The 19,707-nt window shown below is 30.5% G+C and overlaps 1 protein-coding gene across 1 annotated transcript; it reads left to right on the top strand.

Moving 5' to 3' along the window:
* The first annotated feature begins 129 nt into the window (after positions 1 to 129).
* LOC113523330 (uncharacterized) lies at positions 130 to 18,080 on the top strand. Its single transcript, XM_026909252.3, has 5 exons — positions 130 to 404; positions 4,700 to 8,888; positions 9,676 to 9,796; positions 11,317 to 11,417; positions 13,653 to 18,080. The coding sequence occupies exons 2-4, from the start codon at positions 4,705 to 4,707 to the stop codon at positions 11,392 to 11,394; spliced, it is 4,383 nt and encodes a 1,460-aa protein (XP_026765053.2). The 5' UTR covers positions 130 to 404; positions 4,700 to 4,704; the 3' UTR covers positions 11,395 to 11,417; positions 13,653 to 18,080.
* Positions 18,081 to 19,707: the final 1,627 nt, after the last annotated feature.

Genomic DNA, 19,707 nt, shown 5'->3' with positions numbered 1-19,707 from the left:
TATAAATACTTAATAAAATGAAATGTATTGTAAATTGAAATGTAGCCACTTCTTTTTACTTAATTAAAAATTACAAATGTCACCAAATTTTGAATCAGCTGCTAGAACTACAGTTTCTGAACGATGCATGCATTGAAAAGGTATAAGGATTCTTCTACTTCTGATAATTTTTTTACATATTACAACAAAAATTTTTGAAAATAAGAATAAATTTAAACAAGTTATTGGATGCATATATATATTACTTCTTTATTATAATGTTGAAGATTTAGATTCGTTAGATTTTTAATAGTAAGTATATAAAAAAAAAAAAATGTGTCGTGGCTTAGAAGTCAGCGGCCATTTTGTGTTCAAAACATCTTCAAATGGTGAAAATGGTCTTGCACCGAAATTAAATTTATAAGGTAGGTGCAATTATTTTCTCTTAATTTTAATATTGAGCTCAACTTTAAATTAAATATTAAAATAAAGTTTTTACAGCTTTATAATAAAATAAACGTTTATTACCATTCTCCGCCATCTTTATTTGCCAAATGTTTTCGCTTTGTGATTTTATTGTTATTTAACTTTGTTATTGATCCACCTAACCCTATATAATCATAATTATAGTAGGTACAACAAGCGGCTCTCTCAAAAAACTCTTATCTCTCTGCAAAAAAGACTTCGTACGTTTCGACGTTTTACGTATTATTTTTATAATCGAAAGGGTTTCTACTCTTTCTATTATAAAACAAATTTTCAAAATTGGCGAAGTTCAACAAGCGACTTAGTAACTACTCCTTTTACAAATTGCGTAAAACTGGTTTAACATTTTTTGATATGAAGACGAAAGTAAATACCTATGTAAAAAATCTATCTTGCAAATTTATTTCAATAAAATATATGAGGTAGGTATTTAGATATTTGGTAATTATATAACTGTGCCCACAGTACGTATATAAAACTAAAAATAATGATAATCGTTGACTTTAATAATTCACACTATGTATTTAATAAATTGTTTTGTATTTGTTTGTGGAAATCCGAGACCTTAAAAGCATATTAACATATTGCACTTCATAATAAATGGAATGCTGTATGTACCGATTATTACAGAATATCTTAGTCAGTAATTTACCGTCAGTATAACGATAATATTACCGCAAAACGAATGTGATGTTCATTTATAAAATTAATCAAAATGAATATAATCTATGAAATACGTATATCTTAATCTCTTCTAAATACTTTTTTATAATTTATATTGTTTACTTAGTTATTTAAACATGTATTGACCATGATTTAAATAGATATAAAAATGAGTGCAGAATTATGAGCGATAAGCAAATTCGGTTGTCGGCCATATTGAATAAATTTAGTAACAGATGGGACAATGATGCAACACGAACAGATGTGATGGACTCAACGTATGCTGACAACTGTCACTGGTACAGAATAACAGAAACGCTGGCAAGCACGCAAGTTCCTAAACTGGGGTCAATAGAAATCGGGATATTTAAAAAAAATATTATCCACTTCATATATGACTATTAACTGTTTTACGTAATAGTAGAATATTTAATTTCTCATTCTTTACACCATTACAATGTGAAGTTTTGTAGATTAGCATAAATATTATATTCTAATTAAGTTATCGCATTTCAATTTTTGTTTGACTTCTAAACTTATGGTATAATTCAAAAACAAATTGTATGTTTATTAGGAGTATTATTAGTGAAGTATTTAATTCTATCTGGAGTTGCAATTCATATAAGTCAAGATTTTGTGTACTTTCTGTATAAAAATCAAAATATTTTATCCTTGATAATTGGATTTACTAATTTTAATAATTATAATAATAATATTGGATTTACGAGATTAATAGATACTGCATATGTGTAAATAGGGTCGGATGTTGGTCTACATAGGAACGCCATACTTTTTAAATAAGGACGGCTAGAAAGACAGTTGGAATGGTAAAGTTTATATTGGTACAGGATTGTCACTTTATACGTTATGTTTTAGCCAAACGTCGTTATGTTGCTATTGAATAATTTATCAGATGTGTTAATTCTTAATAAATTCTTCAAAATGGGCCAACTGATCTGCTTTTATCTCGCCCTTCGTCCTTCATTTCTATTCCATTGTATACAAATAGTGCAAGTGAGGTTACTATTCCATTATCATTCATTAAAAAAATGTAGCAACCCCTTTTTAATTTTTTTATCAATATTGTTTTTTAAACCTATTACGTACTATTGTAATACAAATTTCATCAATTTCAATTTGAGAAATTCCACTCTCTATTTGTATTTTTTTTATATTCAAATATAAGCTTTGGTTTATTTCATTATCTCATCATAATGACTAGAGTTTGCATAACTGACTCAACTTTTTGAGTCATATGTCAAGATGCAAAATTAATAGTCTGGTTAATAGTAAGTAACTCCGTCTGGCATCAGTTTGATCCCATATTCTGGAAGAACGTCCCAAAATTCCTTACATATAGCTCTGTTAAATGCTTCCACCGAGTCCACAATACCGCAGAACATAATCTAATTGACAGCCAGATTCTTTTCCAAGATGTTCTCTGCTTAAATGGCTTCTCATCAGACAGAGAAATGTTCGTCTACTTAGTACTCTCTACTATATTTTATACGATACAAACTCTCCTGAATACCTAAAGTCTAAATTTAAATTTCACGGCGATATTAGTAACCGTTGTCTTCGATCTTCTAGAAATCTCCTATATGTTACTGTCCACTACACTGGTTTTTCCTCAGTTTCTTTCGCCATTCAGGCTATCAAGCACCGGGATGCATTACCTTTTGATATTAAATCTGCTTCAAGTAAATAAATAAGTTAAATAACAAATAAATTGCCATTCAAGCATAAACTACGTTCTTTTTGATTAGAATCCAATGTATATATATATGTATATATATATTCCGATGGAATGTTGAGTAAGATTCAAGGTGGTTTCAATGCAACGTAATAAACAATATTAAATGAAAACAGTAATTCAAAAATAACATACATGTGATACTAATGTATTTTACATTATACATACACACATATATAATACTATATTCATTTTATGGGAATATAGATAATTTGGTGGCACTCTATAAAATATTGTAAATTATAAAATGAATTTAAAAATACAGCAATAACGTCACAAATAATTTGTAAATTTCGTGATTCTATGCATTTGTCTGTCCTGCGAAGATAATTAAATTAAAATAATAGACTACGAGGGCTACACTGAAAATTTTTAGAACTAGCTACTTGAAAGCAATATAATAAAAAAATTGTTAAAATTTTGAAAATAGAACTCTTTACGAATAATATTGAGTATATAATTTATTCGTTTGTCATTTGTTTTACGGTTTGGCGACAAAGTGAAAATAGTCTCTGTAACGCTATCATGAACTTAACACGAGAAAATTTTGGAAAAAGTGCGTGAGAAATGACCTCGCAGTAGGATCCTCCTTCATCAAGACAATGCTTCGTCGCACACCGCCAGGCAAACGATCGATTATTTGGCGACCTCAGACGTAGAACTACTGGGCCATCCGCCTTATAGTCCCGACCTCGCACCTTGCGATTTTTATTTACTCCGAAAAATAAAAAAAAAAACTTCGGGGAAAACGTTTTATGGACGCCGAGGAATTTGTGACTACGTTTCAGAAGGCCGTCAAAGAGATTCCTAAGGACGAGTGGGCAAAGTGCTTTTTTCAGTGATTCTATCGGATGCAGCGATGTATTGACGTGAATGGACACTACATACATATATCTATATTTACATAATAAAATTGTTGTTCAATCATTTATTACGTCTATCGTCATTTGAGGTAGGTAGAAATAATGGAACGGCAAACAGCCTGTGCATAATACGTATCATCTATTATAATTAAGAGCATTCAAAACTTTTGCTTATATTTAAAAGTTAAAATCAAAGTAGTTTTACTTGAATTTTAACTTCTAATATCGAATGCAGCAATATGTTATCAGTACCAAATGGTCGCGAGAAGTGTTCACTGCCTTGATAAAAACACGTGGCTGCGAGAAACGTCAAAACAACGTAATTTCTGCACAGCACATTGACTTCATTATAACCCTATTTTCACAGTGTCAGTTTTCATAACAAAATCACCTACAAAAGATTGTCTTTATAAAAAAAGCGTTTGAACGGGCCGCAAAATGCAAAACAGAATAGAAAATGTATTTTTAATTTTATTTGTTTATACAAATCCTGAAAAAAAAATACAATTTTTAATCTTCAGTTTGAGATTTATATAATAAATGTTAACTATGTACCTACGTAAGGAAATTATCAGATTTTCATCCGTTTCACCGTACTAAGTATACTTATTTACTTTTCACCCTTGCCACAAAATGTTTTTACTTGAATTTCTAACTAATAATATACTATTGCTCGCTTTTATTTTTATTGTTAAGTTTATAGAACTGATTCTGAAATTTTATGTTTTATTTAAAATTAGCCAATCTAAAAAAAATCATATCATACTTATCTGATATCATACTGATACAAAATACATTATTATTATTATATATAACCTATACGTATAATTTTCTTAACTCTAAGAATAGAAAATTGTGAAATTAGATTAAAATAGAACATTTCAGAATCAGTCGCAATTGTTTCTTTTATTTCATTCATATTGTATAATGTGTCAATTTTATAATTCTATTACAGATAATATGGAGAAAAATATGAAAGTATTTTCTTCAGAAATTACCAGAGGACAACAAAAGGAAATCAGCGGTCTTTACGAATTGATAAATATAACTCCTGCTAAACCTATATCGTCCTTGAATATTAAAGAAAGTTATTCCTGTAAATTTCAACCAAGAACCGATAAACATTATGAGCCAAAGAAAAATAATAAACATAAAGTAAAAACTGTTAGAGATATTAGAAGTTTATTTGAAAAAGACGTATACCATTATTTATCTGACGATTTGGAAAAACAACAAAAAGTTTTATTAAGAAAAATAAGAACTGGTTCTTCTAAAGACCCAAGTACAATTCAATTGGCGAAAGACATCTTCAACTCTGACAATCCTATATCTAGGTCGTCATGGCAAATGTTAGTTAATATTAATCCAGAAAAGCACGCTCATCCAACTCAATACATTTTATGGAATGGTAAATGTATACAAGTAAATGGTAGTAAAGGTGGAAGATACAAATTTATTTATAATTATGATTTAGGACGAAATAAGGAATCTTTAAAACCAAATGCAGGCATTAAAAAAACTATAAATAAAAAGAAGAGACTTCTGCAAAATTCATTAACTGTAAAATTTAAACCTGGTCCATTGAGACTAAAAAAATACCTTGACGATTCGTATCAGAAGTATCATGTCGGTAGTACAGAATTAGTTAATTTACCAAAACCTGGTTTAGATATTCAACCCAGCTATGGTTGCTCTGTAGAACCTACAATTACAAACTTTCTAAATAGTTTACGAGATGTAGATGGTTTAATATCCAAAAAGTGGGCTGAGTTTTCAGTGTCTGTGTTAGGAACGATAAAAAATTCCAATCCTGTACAACACGAGGAAAACTCCGTTACTTTCGATTTGAGTTACAAATATGATCAACATCGAATACTTATGAGAAGAGACATTGATAATTGTAACAATTTGCGTGATCAAAATAAATTTAAATCACAAACCAGAATAAAAAACCTTAATGATATCTTACCTGATGTCAAAACCGTAGTTGAACGTATTTTAGATACTGTTGAAATTAGCCTTACTCAGGACAATATGTATACGGGCATAGAAACCCCTAGAAGTGCATCTCCTGTCATTATATCTAGCAATACTAAAAATTTTTTATCCAAGGATAAAACTAAAAGAAAATACGGTGAATTGGATAGACTTGATGTGACTATTATAACATTACCGGAAAATTCGGAACAATTTACATCACAAACATGTTTAAATTCATATTGTACATTGGGATGTATTTGCGCATCGCTAAAATGTCCTCTTATTTTTAAAAATCATTGTGGTCGAATAGACTGTATGTTTGAATGTAAATGTGACTTCTCAAAATATAAGATAACAGATACTTTCGACAGTGACTATCCCGAATTTTTACCAGGTTTGATAAATTTAGACAACGCGATGAGTTTAAATTTAGCAAAGGAAGAACAGAAATTCCATCAAACTGTTGTTTTTACCGGAGAAAAAAGTATTTTACTAAAGTCTCGAAAAAGGAACTGGAAAACTTCAAAAAAGTATGCAGATTTTTACAGCAGTATGTGTTTAAAAACAGAAACTAAAAAAGAACCTATTTTATTTATAGTTGACATGAAACTTAATTGTGAAAATATTGAGCCTTGGTGTATGGTGCATAATTTATATAAATGTTTTTGTAAAGGAAAGATTACAAGTAGTTCATATCTTTTGGCAGCATCACATGATACGCACATCACTGAATCAATAGTTTCAAAAGATAAAGAAACATCTCATATACATAATAGCTTACAAAGTAACTTATCAAATTGTCATCAGCCTAATTTAAATAACATAACACGACCAAGATTACGATCGGAACGAATCAAAAATATCGAAGAAACGCAGAGATTGAGTAAAGATTCTAATTGTGAAAATAATTCTGTAACTTCAAATTCGAATGAAATATTGTACTCATATGATAGTTGTGCCCGTGTGAACCCGTATAATGGAAGGAAATTCAGCAATGGCTACTATAAAAATGCTAATCATAAAATCTTTGAATTAGAGAAAAATGATCTTAATTTAAGTAAAAAACTACTTAATTTATGTATTCAAAGTGAGACGAGTAACAATTATAATGTGTGTATGACGAGTAATAAAACATCGATAGAGGATACAATTATCATTTGCGATACAAGACCCTCGGATAAAAATAGAGATAAACTGTCTTCTGATGATTTGTCTGAAAACAATGTTTTACCTAGTAGCGTCAGATCTAGAGTGGATAGTACAATGAACAAAAGCAAGCTAATAGCTTGGCTTGAGTATAGTTACAAACAATATAAAAAGCGTGCTGAACAAGGTATTGTTAGTACTACTTTACAAGCTCCTAAGCCTAATAAAATAGTTTTACATCCCTGGGAGTTTATTTTAAGTAGATATAGAGAACGAAAAAATCATTTTTTAATTTCGAAGCAGCAACCATATCGTATATTCATGGCGGTAGATACAAAGCATCCTTTTTTCTTAGAATGTATCAATATTGATGATATTCGATTTGCTGATCTTCATAAATATCCTATAACAATCAAAAATTTGCTTACCAACGCAACTGATTTGAAAGACAATTTTTGTATATTATGTGGTTTAAGTCTATGTTGGGAATTAGTTGGATCCGTAACAAAAATGAGTGAAACTAGCAACAACAGTGCTGAAGGAGAAACGAATCAAAGTATGTTATCATGTGACAATAGTGAACTTTTAAAATATTTGGACGATTCCAATAATTCCTCGAGTAAAATGTCTGAACCTACTACGCCAGATAAAGATAAAAGTGAATTTGAACTTCTTCATAAAAATACTACTTCGCCAAATATAAGTAATTCAACAAACTTTGAAAATTCTAATAGTACTCCAGAATCATCAAAATGGTTTGTAATGACGGTCGAAAATGACTTTAGTGAGATTCAATTTTTTAATAGAGGATTTTTCGTAAAATACGAAAGTATCATAAGAGCTATTAGTATAGCACGAAAGGCTAATCAAACAGTTCGATTATCTTCTCAAAAATGTACGGACAAAAATAGTAATCCGCAATTTGGTATATATGCTGTTCCATACACTAATGAGTATTGTGTATTTGTTGGCCCTTATGAACCTAATGAACCTTTAGGGGTTGAAACAGTCAAAACTGTATCAGATGTTCCAAAACCAAAAAGGACTAGAGGTTTTTGGATTACTACTGATAAAATTGATAATTTCAAAGTCATTGACAATCCTTTATCATTTATGCCAGATAACATATCTATAGATAAAAAAATTATGCCTCTAGAAAGCGACGCTTATAGAGATGATCGTCCTAAAATAAACATAGATAATAGTATTGAGGCAGCTGATACCAATAAATTAGAATTAGATTCTTTTATGAAAGGTCAGCGTATTATTAAACCTATAAAAATTAAGAAAGAACAACTATTGAAATCTGTTTCGTTGCTTAATAAAGTTATCCCTCAAAATAATGTCTTAGATGCTAAGAAGACTTCACTTTTGGGAAATAATTGTTTAGTAATTAATACAAGCCCAAACGTTCCAACATTGCGATCTTTGCTAAGTATAAATTTGCCTGTAGATGTAAATACTTGTTCTGAATCTACAATAAGTGCGGTGAATGATAAAACAGATGCAATATTAATGGAAGATAGTATGCTATCAGAACTCAATGATCATGAAACAGTGGCAACAAATGATCCGCTTCCTATACAAATATCTGAAGTGTATTCAGAATTTAATAAACCTTCAGAAAAAAGAAATGTGACAAGCGATGTTGGCATGCTTATTTTAAAACCAGAAGAAATAAACGAAAGAATAATGAATAATATAAAAATGTCAAAACCACCCGACTCAATTGATGCTGATGAAGAAATAAATAAAGACATTTTTAAATTCTTGTCTAGTAATGTAAGGAATGATAAGGATGACGTTTTTATAATTTCTGATGACGAAGAAGAAGATAATGCAAAATATAATTCAAATGTTAACGACTGTAAGGAAGTATGGATAGAATGTGAGAATATTTTAACAGTAGGTTGGATAGTAGCAAAAAGAAATTCAAAAAAGTTTTTAAGCTTCAAAATTCCTGGATTAAATTTTAGCGAATTTTATGTACAAGACGTCGCCTTTTCTAAAATTAATAAGTAAGTATTTTTTAAGGCATAGTTTGCTAATTATAATTCGCGACTCTATTTATGTACATTTTGATAAAAAGTATCCTACGTGTTCAGCTATGGCCTGGCCATCTATGTATCAAATTATAAAACCGGTAAGTGTTTAATTAACAAAAATCTAAACAATCAAACATTTTAACAAACTTTCACATTTAAAATATTATCACAGCTAGTGGAATGTTAATAGTATTCAATAAAAAGTAAACAACCAACGAGACCTGTGCTAATATATATATATATTACCAGATCAAAATTCATAATATTGGCTATTACAGATATCTAATATCTATGATATCTAATTACTTATTGTTTTAATTATGAAATTTCTATGTTACGTAGCTCATTCAATAGATGAGCAAGTCATCCCTCATGATTTGTTCGACTGAATCTATCTGGCAGACATAATATAAGCTAAAAGCCGTAATAATGAAAGATAGTAAAACGAAATTAATGGACGACCTTTCGTCATCTAGTAATTCATTAACTGATCATGAATGTTATAAATTTAATAAAGATTATCAAAAAAAATTTTATTCTTAAGTTAGTCTTGAATTAAGTTGGCTTTTGTTTGCAGCAAATACCTTAGATTTATATTGAGCCAATATCTGTTATTGTAGTGATATTAGACTTACCTAAGCATAGATATAAGATTATAAAATTAAGATATTAAGATTATAAAAATTTCATGCCTACTTAGATTATTGACTGTGACTTCTTCGAGTGATGCCTAATTTACTATTTTAAAATTTTGTTTCAGAGTTTTATCTCAAACAGTCAATATACCTGAACATATGAAATTAAAATGGCGAGTGGTAGACTCAAAAAGTGAACTAAAAACAGATCATCAATTAAATTTTGAGTATTTGCAGCATAATATTGTAAGTATATAAAATATTGGCTGGTCTTTCGCAATCCTTTTCAGCCTTCAATGTATCCAACTTATATCTTGTTTTTTTTTTTTATTGGCTGATAATGGAATGGTTGTCTAACTACGGTTGCCAACCTGCATTGCCTGGGGGAAAGGTTTTACTAGTAATGGGGTTTAACATCCCTATTGCTAGCAATATACCCTATCAAGTCGGCCTCCACGTGGTTCCCTCTAGAAACCATAGTGATTAATTCTTGCAGAATTCCTCACGATGAGCCAACTAACAATCCCTTCCCCCCACTTAAGGATCCTAAGTTGTAAGAAAGGATTTGAGATATTGTATAAATTTAAGAAGACAATATCTCAAAGCTCTGTCGAAGGTTTTGATATGGTTTACTTCAAATAATCTAGTACTTAATTAAAAAAAAAAACAAAATGTATCAGATTTTCCATATCCAATACTAAGCAAGGGAATATTGCTGTTAGATTAGACCACCAGGATTTAGACTTTGTAGATAAAAACCACTTTTCTTGGCATAGTAGTTGATTATAAGTTGCAATGGGGCTCCCATATATATATATCCCAAATATTTGAATTGGCCAGCAGGCTGAGTTCAGCTGCTTATGCTGTTAGAAAAATCCGACAATTAACTGATACAATAACAGCTAAGCTTGTGTATTTTAGTTACTTTCACAGTATCATGTCATATGGCATTATATTATGGGGGAGGGCTGCTGACATTGATACAATCTTTGTACTGCAAAAAAGAGCGATTCGGTCAATATTTAATTTGCCTTCTCGTGAATCTCTTAGAGAATATTTTAAGCAAACAGGTATACTTACTGTTCCCTCGCAATATATATACATAAACATTATGTATATACGTAAAAATATAAATCTTTTTAAAAATAACAGTGACACACATAATTTTAATACAAGAAATAAAACAAATTGAATGTTCCTTGTTATCGCCTTAGAAAAGTCAGTACATCTTTCATGGGGAACTGTATACATTTTTATAATACACTTCCAGATGACGTTTTACATTTAAATGAAAGAAAATTTAAGATATGTATAAAAAAGACTCTCTGTAGAAAAGCATATTTTAAAATAAATGACTATCTAAATGACAAAACTGCATGGATTTGAATATTGTATTAATGTGAATTGTATTGTAAATGTAATTATTGTAATTTTTTTAAATTAATATTATTTTATATAGTAATTATTATAATTGTAAAATGACGTATCATAAGAATCTGTAACAGATGTATATGAATAAAGATGATTGATTGATTGATAAGTAAATACATATTTATTCTGCCGTAAATATATAGATAACTGTTTAAGGCAAAGCATCAAAGTTAACAACAGGACATCTATTGTTTTCTTTTATATAAAATATCGTTTGCTTATAAGAGTACAATTATAAGTAAATTTATTTACAACAGGTTAATTTTCTTAATTCATTTATTTTTATGTATAGTGTTTTTATTATTTATTAAATTTATTATTAATAAATTTTGCAGTGGAAGACGAAAGAACCAAATATTTCATCAGATATAAGAAAGGTATTTAAGGAAGAAAAAGAAACAGGTTTGTACTGAAGAAAACGCAGGATCACCATAAGGTAAAGTATCAATTTGTAAATGTTTTGATAGTTATTTGCGACGTACGTGCTTACAAAACTGGGCTGGCTTAATCCTTATTGAAACTGAAACAGTCCATAAGTATTGTCATATAACCAATGTCAGTGAGTGTCACGTGTTCTCTATAACACGTCTGTCTAATGTTAAAAAATACATATAGATGCATCAAAAAAACAATGGACTTATTATATTATTAATAATTTAGTTAATCTTGGATATAAGGAAAGTATTGCCAAGAAGAAACTAAATTTATAGCATAATTTGGATTTTTTAATGTTTGACGAATAACGAGATTAATCCTCAGAAGAATTATCTACTGTAGGTATATAAGATTAATTCTTCATAATAAATTATAAAGTATGATAATAAAAAGCCCATTTGGCATCAAAAAAAATTATGAAATTACGAAAGATCCATGCTCAATTGGACATTCTATCCATATGTAGGTACTGCAAAATACATGGAACACTCAGAAAGTTTTGCGACACTAAAAAAATGTTCTATAGGTAAATATATTTTTATTTGTAATTACATCTTTTCAAAGTACTCTCTACTAGCCTCTATACAAAGTTTCATGCGTCTAAACCAGTTTTCGAAACACTTTCCAGTTCGTCGCAGACACCTCGTTATGGCCTGCTCGAACGCTGAGAACGCATCATCCGGCGATAAAAATTGTATCCCTTTGAGTTGATTTTTTTATTTTTGGGAATAAGAAGAAGTCACGCGGTGCTAGATCAGGGCTGTAAGGAGGGTGATCCAGGAGTTTGACCGGTGTGCTGTCTAGGAAGTCCCTTGTTTTGATTGCGGTGTGGGCAGGCGCATTATCGTGGTGGAGCAGTAGCCTGCGAAGCCCTGTGTTTGGTCGCTTGTTGCTCACAACAGAGAAAACTTCTGCCAAGCATTTGGTAGTATACCATTCGCCGTTAATGCTTCTTTGGTTTCGTAAAAGAATTGATACCAAGTAACCAGTCAAATTGAAAAAGCTCGCGATCAAAATCTTCCCCCCGCTTCTAGGTCGCTTTACTTTGGTAGGCGTTGATTCGTTTTGAAACACCCAAACCGCCAACTGGCGCTTAATTTCTAGATCGTATTGATAAATCCAGGAATCACTGTAATGATGTCGTAAACACGCCGAGACGAGCCTGCTTCAAATTTATCTATCAAATCATGGCAACATTCCACCCTTGCCTGCTTCTGAACATCGGTGAGGTTGTGCGGTACCCAGCGTGAAACTATTCTCCGCACCCGTAGATGCACGTGTAGAATCTCGTGAAGGTTTCCTGATCCAATCTGCAGTATATGCTGAATCTCTTGGTATCTAACTCGTCTATTGTCTTGGATCAAGTTTTTCACTGCTAGCGGGTTTTCTTCCAAAACAGCCGTCAATGGGCGACCAGTTCTTTCTTCATCCCCCAAAGTTACTCGACCGCGTTTAAATTTATTATACCAACGATACACGGTTGTCTTAGAAGGGCCTTCATCTTTCTTCATCCTCCAAAATTAGTCGACTGCGCTTAAATTTATTATACCAACGATACACGGTTGCTTTAGAAGGGCCTTCAACCATGAATGCCATTTGAAGTCTATTGTACGATTCGTCCGGTTTCAGGCGACACTTAAAATCGTAAAAAATCATAGCGCGAAAATGTTCTCGACGCAAATCCGTTTTTCAATGAGACATGGTAATTTTAATTAGCTCGCAAAAAATGTGAAGGGAAGTTTTGAATTTAGAACGTACCTATTTTTATTTATAAGTATTCATATTTTTAAATAAATTATAACTGGCCAGTCTCACATACATAAAAACTTTTTCTCGCAATACTTTCTGAGTGATCTGGTGTATCTTTTTATATTGTATACGTTAGCTTTGGACTGGACAATGTGATGCGTGGTATTATAAAATAGACTCTATTTCAACGCCGTGATTGTCATACTAATATAGCACTATACAGTCATCCAAAATACCAAAAATAAAAATTGGCTAGACCGTAAAGATAATAGGTACTTATATAGTAACAACAAGGTTTTTTTTTACTTCATAGGCGACTGAATCTGAAGGTTTAAGCAAGTTATGTAGGACTTTAGTTTTGAAAGCCTTATTTAAGATACGGAACCAATACACACGACTAAAAATGCAACGATATTATTTATATGACAGCGATGAGAATAATAACATTGTAAAAATATTTATTTATTTATCTGTTCATTTTTTACAGATGGTGATAATTCAAGAAAATAGATGGAGGAAATAGTTTGATCTTTATTGAATATTTCATTTTATATTTACTAAAGATATTCAAAATTTCCTAATTTTTTTTTATATGAAGACTGATTAGCTTATTTACTTAAAAAAATATTGTTGTACTATATTAGTAACTACGTAATAACGATACATTTTAAATAGACGTAGGAATTACATTCTAATAGTTACATAAATGTAATAATGTAAAATAGTTTATGTTAACTATTAGTTTTTGAGATAAATGTCTATAGGCTAAATTACAATTTTCTAATGACTGTGAAATTCAGGAAAGACCGGAAATGTGCGATAGCCATATTACATCGGCAAACGGTAATAATTGCCATAAAATTTTATTGGCAGGTAGGCACTTTACCAGTGACAGAAGAAATTACTACAGCAGACGTATTGCCTGCGAAATTTCGCTCAAATTTCTTGCCTGCCCGTCATTAAAAATACCTAAACATTTGCTAAGACTGCTGCTGATGTTTTATTTGGTCTGTTGATAGACTGAATGTTTGTTAAAAGTGTGTATATTATATAATCCAATATTTGTAGATTCTTATCTCAAAATATAGTTTTTTTCTAAGCAAGTCTAATATTTATATATTTCACAACCATTCGCCTTGTACCAACACAAAAGTATGGACAACAGTAAAAATTTTATTGTTAAAAATGTCGTAAGCACACATTATATTTTAATTTAATAACTACCGATTTAACTTAATATGACGCGAGCATGAGCCTGACTGCATGCCTTGGCTCAGACTCGTACTCGCGTCACAGTCACTCCTGAGGATCAAGAATTGATTCCGAAACTAGTTGAGCTTTTTATTAGTGAGTCCGTGGTTTTTAAATATATCGTATAACTCTTCTTAATTTATGTTTCAAACAGATTGAGCAATTTTTATGTTGTTCTTTATTCTAAGATTGGTTTAATCAACATGTTTCTTTTATTGCACATTTTCAATATTTTCACAGCATACATTTCTGTTTTTCCAAATATTGGATGGGAGATAATGCTATAAAGCATTAAGTTCGTCTTTTGTATCGAACATTTTAAACCGGTAGTTATTACATTAAAACAGTTTTTTTTTGTAATTATTTTATCCGCCCTGGGAACCTACTCGTAGTAATCTGTATTACCTGGGTAATTACAATGTTGTTATAGCTATTATTTTCAAATTATAAGAATTAACGAGTGTTGCTATTTTTTTTTTATAATTTAACATGGAAAGCAAATAAACATTCATAGAGTTGACGTCGCGAAATCTCAAATAATATATTTGGGGTAGTTTCATAACGTTTTATTTTCAACATCTTTGCATTAAGAAATAATGATTAATTTTAATCTTGTCAAGCGTCTAGCGAGCACGGTTTTATCCGGTGAAGCATGATTTTTCGGCTTGACTTTTATTGCATATGAATCTAAAGTGGCCAGCATTATAAAAATCAATGTGGATCCCTCTTGTAGGTAGAAATAGGTGTGCGGCCACATAATTCACAAGAAGGTTGTAGATGTATCGGTGGCGCATTTAAATTAGAAATAAATAACTACTGAATCAACATTTATTTATTAAATTTATATATAATCATATATATGTACTTAGATTATATAAAAGAGGCACTATCTATATAATCTAAGTCATGCTTGGAAAAAAAAACAGGTAAAATTTTTTATACGTGTACTTTCGTTTTTCATTGTTATTAGCCTTTATCTTCTGCTGAACATAAGCATCTCTCATAAAGAGAGTTTTATCAATAGTTGCCACGTGAAACAGGCGGTTTGGCAACCGCATTTTGTCATGTTTAAAGAAGGGCCTTGTTGCCCATTAAGTTTCCTTAGTCTCCTCTTACGACACCCACGGGAAAGGAGGGAGTAGTTCATTCTATGCCGGGACCACACGGCATAATTAACTTAAAACATTATTAATATTTTTTAATCCTTTATAATATTTAACTTTATTTATATATTCAATTACATTATTTATTTATTTTTAAACAAAATTCACATAGATGGCATTCTAACCCCTGGTAGAAACATAGTCAGCCGGCATTAAGGGCCTCAGAGAGAGAAACCGGCGTACAATGCGGGTAGTATCTAAGAGCACCACTTCATGCAACTTTCCCGGGAGTAAGCTGCCTCGGAATCTCAATCGTCTGAGGTGTTTTTTTAATTGATAATAAAGGAATGTTAATCCTGCCTACGCCAGCGGTATATGCTGGCAGGCCGCCAGTAATGGATGATAGATGAGAATGAAAAGGCAGATCAGTTAGTCCATTACGATTAATACACCTGAAATTCAGCACGATGGTTTCCAGGGAGGACCACGTGGAGATCAACCTGACAGGGTATATTGTTATCAATAGGACTGGTAGTCCTCATTACTTTCCCTTTTCAGTTTTGGTTTTCACGAGATTCTCGTCATTTGTTTATTACTGGCGGCCCGTCCCGGTTTCGCACGGGTGGACATTTTTACATTTTACTAGCTAGTTACTTATTTCATAGATGTGCCCGCCCCTACCTGCCCCTCTCCCACACCGCTACAATGCCTGGCTAGCTAGCCACGCGGCCGGCACGGCGCGGGGGCGGACAACGCCTTTTCTATATTCGATAATATCTTTCGTATGGAATATACCTACGATTTGAAAAATTCAAAAATAATCTGCAGGTATTGAAACAATTTTGAATACAAAATAATTTATTTGGATAAGAATGGTGGCTCTTTTATTAATAATTCAAGTATTGTGTCATAACAATGTAATTTAATTTAATATAAATCACATATAAGTCTCCATAGTACTCATAATATCTCTATATATATACCTACATAAATGTTATGTAAGCAAAAAACATATATATATACAAAAAACAAATAAATTTAAAATAATATTCATTTTTTAAAATTACTTCATTTTGGAAATTTTATTCAATTGTTTGGCAATTTTTTCGTATACCTGCAAGATGCTAATATTTATAATTGTATTTACCCTTAAAATTTACGATACCAGTGACAAACTATTCCTTTATTATTTCTATTTTTTTGTCTTATAATTTTTGCATTTTTTCAATGCACCTTTTCAAAATCTCATTTTATTTATTAAATGTATTTTTTTTTTACTATTTAAGGATCCCTCGTTTGGTTATGATCTCACCTGATGAAAACATATTACCTAAATATAGATACTTTAAGATACGTCGTGTACGTAAGTATATAGAACACAATTAAAAAAATGAATAGTCTAATTGGATAATTAGCTGATAAAAAAATTACCTATTTTTAAGACACGATGTCTGTTTTTAACATTTATATAATCTAAGCATGTATAGGTTTTTTAATATATATAACCATATATATGAAATACTTCTATGCCAGGTGATGGGAAAAGAATCTACAAATAAAAAATATAGGAATGCGGAACGATTTGCGGTATTATTTTATTAAATATTGCAATGCGGGATTCTAACTGCAACAACGCAAAATGCAGGATGGTCGACCGTCTTATACAGATCCATAGGAACCTTTTATTGGTTTGAACTTATTCTTTAAATATATTAAGAATAACTGTTATTAGTTAACTAGACCTACTTAACTATAAACTTTATTATTTCTGGCCGATTTGAATTATATTGATCTCATATAGGTTCGATTGTAAACACTTATTAACCCTTTGCACTCCGTTGACGCCATATTTGCGACATTAAAATGTTAACATTACATCCACTGTCGCGGCTACAGCGACCTGGTTGTTTTACTGACTTAGCGCCCTTAATACTTAGGTAAGCGAAATCGTTTATGTGTATCTTATAGTGTTTATCATATGTTTATTATGTATACATTATAATAAGTTATTGATAAGTTAATGAGTTATTGGTATCCTCTATGAGTATACCAATAATGATACTAGACTGGAGTGCAAAGAGTTAATAAAATTGCATTTGATATCTAATCCATAGAGTTAGTATACCGTACTATCTAATTAGTTTTAATTTTTTTTTATGTACCATGATGACTGACAGTAAGTATAAATATAGTTTCATAGCTTATTGTTTAGCTTATAAATGTGTCTGTGATATTTTAAAATACTGATTCTACTGATTAGTATCTACTTTTATGTCTTACATTGAAAAGACACGCCAAGTACAATTAATGGATTTCAATTTTAGGAATATTCAAAATCAGACCTGACAATATTGTAAAGAAATTGTTATAGCTAGAACGTAAATGCGTATGCCTACTATTGTTGCAATACTTTTTGAATACCCAGTTGTGCACTGCAATTTGGATAATGTGACTATTTCCACTTTACAGCTTTTCTACTATTAGAATGTGGTATTAATTATTCGATTATTGTTGTTGTAATTGTCCTGAAAAACAGCATTAAAGAATATTAATACACTGTCTTTTATTTTATTATTGTTATTAACACATTCCTAACAGAAATGCGATATCCTTCAGTTACCGCATACCATTTCCATGTTATTTTAAGAACTTAGCGTAATACATATAAAAACATACTCTAGCTCAACAGACTTCTGAAGCTTCTCAATTCTTCTCAGGTATTTGGTCCATGATACGGTATATTTTCGCTAATTCTGAATCCTTATTCAGTAAAAAAGAATAAATCGGCAAAGTTTCTACATGGACGGTCTCTGTAGTGAAATAAATTAAAACAACATTATAGTAACTATTTTTTTTTTTTATTGATGCAATAAAATAACTCTTTAGATATCTACTTACAAACAACCCTGACCGATTTGGTTTTGTCTGGAATTAGCAACCTTATTCGTATAAGCTATTCGTCATATTTATTTAAATAAAAATAGCGTTCTCAACGTAACAAATATTTTTACTTTATAATTTGTTAATATTATTATAGCATAATTAGATATAGTTCCAACTGATAAAATGAGATCGATACTAATAATAAAACTAAATTTATTTGCTCTATAATAAGTATGTATAATTAATAGTAAGTATTTTTATACATAAAATAAATATCTTTATCTGTGACCGCATCGTATTGCCAACAATAATGACTATATGTTATAGGTTATTTTAGAAACTAATTCTGTCTTTTTTGTCAATAGAAAAGATAGATTTCTGCACATGATTACAAAAATTGCTTAAAAGATTTGTAAAGCTTGAGGTAGATATCGCAATACCTACCTAAAAGTTTGGCAGTAAAACGACCTTCAGAGGTGCAGTGTTGGGTATGTTGCTTTGTTTAAAATAAGATCCCAGATTGGATACCCAGTCGGGATAATTAAGTAAACGAACATTTCTGAACTAGCTCGGAGTTAGGTATCCTTGGTAGTGCCCCCAGGTGTTCGTTGCCCGGTTTTTCCTAACACATGGTATCCTATCGTGAGATCCCGGCACTTAGTGTGTTGTGTGGCATAATTACTTATTACATATATTAATTACTATACAATCTATTAGGAAATAATCGAAGATGTAGAGATTGCATAACATAATGTTCATTTAATCTTATTTAAAATATATTTGTGATTATATTTTACGCTTCGTTAGAACTGTACAATAAATTAAGTACTGTAATGGTTAAACTTATATTTTTGCTATAAAAATATAGATTTCTAATACAAATAATATATGCACACAATTGTTTGGTGTTAGCAACCGATTATTGTTGGCAATGACAACACTAAAATTAGACCATGATAAGTTCATTTGTACCTAAACTTTTGTAGCTTTGTTCTAAACAATTTTTTGTCTGTTGTATAAATTAACGCTCAGAGAGTAAATAAGTATAAAGCCGAATTTCTAAAGGCCTCAACTTTGTAAAAAATAGAGGAAGCTTAAAATCTTACACGAAACTACCTACAAGATTATCCAGTATTAATATTCTAGATACCGATTATTGCTATCATTTAATTACATTTTTATTTGATATTCCATGATGTATTATCCAAATTAATAGAAAACTTGCATCAACAATCACTTAACATCCAAACTATAATTATAGAATATTTTAAATTTTTTAGCTTCAAAATTATCATTTATAAATAA

Source organism: Galleria mellonella, unplaced genomic scaffold, assembly GCF_026898425.1.
Source record: "Galleria mellonella isolate WM207_F2 unplaced genomic scaffold, CSIRO_AGI_GalMel_v1 utg310, whole genome shotgun sequence".
Lineage (NCBI taxonomy): Eukaryota > Metazoa > Arthropoda > Insecta > Lepidoptera > Pyralidae > Galleria > Galleria mellonella.
Note: the sequence above shows the minus strand (reverse complement) of the source record. Positions and strands in the feature narration are given on the sequence as shown.